The following is a 2,164-nucleotide window of genomic DNA, read 5'->3' as shown; positions in this document are numbered from 1 at the left end:
ATAGAACAGCACTGCAAACGTGAAATATTATCAATAAATTCAATCTTAACCATATGGCAAAATGTAATGTTGTATTACTCCACTGTTTACAAACAAATCATTTACAATGTAAGTACAGTACTGAGACCACATGTTTTAAATATTTATGAAACACAATCATTTCTTTTCAATAAATTGTTTTCTTTCACAAAATAACACTCCCATGCAAATGAATGACAGGTCAATAGTTTTATTCTTATCATACAAAATGATTTCCAACAACGACACAATACAGTAACACATGCTAAATAAAACCTTGAATATGAATAGACAACATCAGATACAGTTCAAATCTATCACTAGCTGGTAGGGAACTGGTAATAAAACTTGCTGTTTTTATAAATGATATTTGTTTTTATACAGTAAGTAAGGAACCACAAGGAAAACATTTGTCATGGATGACTGGCTAGTAGGAACCAGAGCTATGTCAGTGTTCAGTCCTTCAAGTCCTTCCCAATAGTTACTTAGATTTGAAAACATTAGCCGAACATAACACAATGTAAAGCTAACAATAAGTCATGTTAAATCCTTTAAATCATTGAGAACATGTTATGGCCAAAGGCAGTACTAGAACAGTGGCTTGTCTCTGTTATGTTGTTTCACGACTGGGGCCTTCCACTGGGCTCTGTTGAGAAAACGACGCCCCCAGCAGGCAGTCAGTAGCGTTGCCAGCAGAGGGCTCCTCTCCTCCCAGACACAACAGCCTGTGGTACCTAGCCTGCGGAACCCAGCACAGCACCCTGGAACGAACACGAACACACGCGCATAGAGATGCACAAACACACACGCAGGCACACACACCGTGTGAGCTATATTAACATGGTACTTACTCTTAAGTATTCTTTAAACAAGTCAAAGATGAAAGAGTGTTGTGAAGCGATCTGAGTGTGACCTTGTACCAGTCGTAGATGTCATCGCTCACGGGGTCAGGATACGTTTGAATCCACTGACCGATTGACCACATCTTGACCATATTGCCTATAGCAACCGTCTCCCCTTTACCCTCTCCATCGCCCACCTCAGCAGGCTCCTCAGGGACGTCCTCGTAGCACAGGAAGTAGCTGCACGAGAAACACACACACAGTCACACAGGCAGTCACACAGGCAGTGAGAGATGCCATCTGATCGACTGTTCTTAGGCCCGAATTTCAAAATGCACATTGTCATCGAACATCTCAGTTCAAAAGAGTCCCAAAGTTTTCTTGCCACTAATATTACAATTATCGTTTATTGGCATGTTGTGCCTTACTTTAAACCCTTTCTCTACCACCCCCTCTCTCTCTCACTCACTACTCTGTGTTGGTGGCTCTCTCTTTCCCTGCCACTGGCTTGTCCTCCTCTGGATGTCCCTCCATCTCGCCATCTGTTTCCTGCTGTAGGCTCTCTCTGGGTCTCTCCACATTCCAGCGCATGCGTTTGTACAGGCCAGTGTGGACCCCAGCCAGGTACGGGGCTAGACGGCAGTACCTGTATATGGACAGCCCCACACTGTCTATCTGACACTTGCCAATGTAGAAATGGGAGACACTGGAATGGAGAGAGGGGGAGGAAATGCTGTCAATTAAAGTTGTTGTATTTCTTTCTAAGAATGTGACCATAGAGGACCTGGAAAACATGTCCTATGCGGTCCTCCTGCCAGCGATAGCTCTGCTCAGGATCTCCAGTCCAGAGTCACTCCACTCCTCCTGCCGGGGGTCAGATCAAGTCCAGTGGACGCTACGCGTGACTGGGGAACACTGGGACTGTCTCTTAAATGGCCCCCTATTACCTATATAGCCCACATAGGGCTCTGATTAAAAGTAGTGCACTATGTAGGGAGTAGGGTATATGGTATCATTTCGGACTAGAACTAAGAGATTGCTTTTGAAGGGACTCCATATACCAAGCTCTTTAGAATAAGGGGATTTCAATGGACTATGTAAAAACATCAGACCTGAGTTCATCTTTTGTGGGTACCAGCTTTCTACACAGAGGAGTGTGCAACTGCATGAAAGCTGGAAATTGCATTGACTGGCTGTCCAGGATACAGTACATCTAGATTCTCTAGAGAGGATATATGCTGACTATGTACAAACTGTAGGTCACAGTAGGCAAATAAATCTCCTTCAATGATACAGAAAATTAT

At 43.7% G+C, this 2,164-nt stretch overlaps 1 protein-coding gene across 1 annotated transcript; it reads right to left on the bottom strand.

The window, feature by feature from the left end:
* Nucleotides 1-218: 218 nt before the first annotated feature.
* LOC139568563 (UPF0575 protein C19orf67 homolog) lies at nt 219-1,566 on the bottom strand (the record flags this gene model as incomplete). Its single annotated transcript, XM_071390481.1, is given in 3 exon segments — nt 219-779; nt 939-1,100; nt 1,330-1,566. Coding segments are annotated over 3 exon segments (435 nt in total). The 3' UTR covers nt 219-628.
* Between the last annotated feature and the right edge of the window lie 598 nt (nt 1,567-2,164).

The sequence above is a fragment of the Salvelinus alpinus genome, chromosome 2, assembly GCF_045679555.1.
Source record: "Salvelinus alpinus chromosome 2, SLU_Salpinus.1, whole genome shotgun sequence".
Taxonomy (NCBI): domain Eukaryota; kingdom Metazoa; phylum Chordata; class Actinopteri; order Salmoniformes; family Salmonidae; genus Salvelinus; species Salvelinus alpinus.
This window is presented reverse-complemented; position numbering and strand designations above follow the sequence as displayed.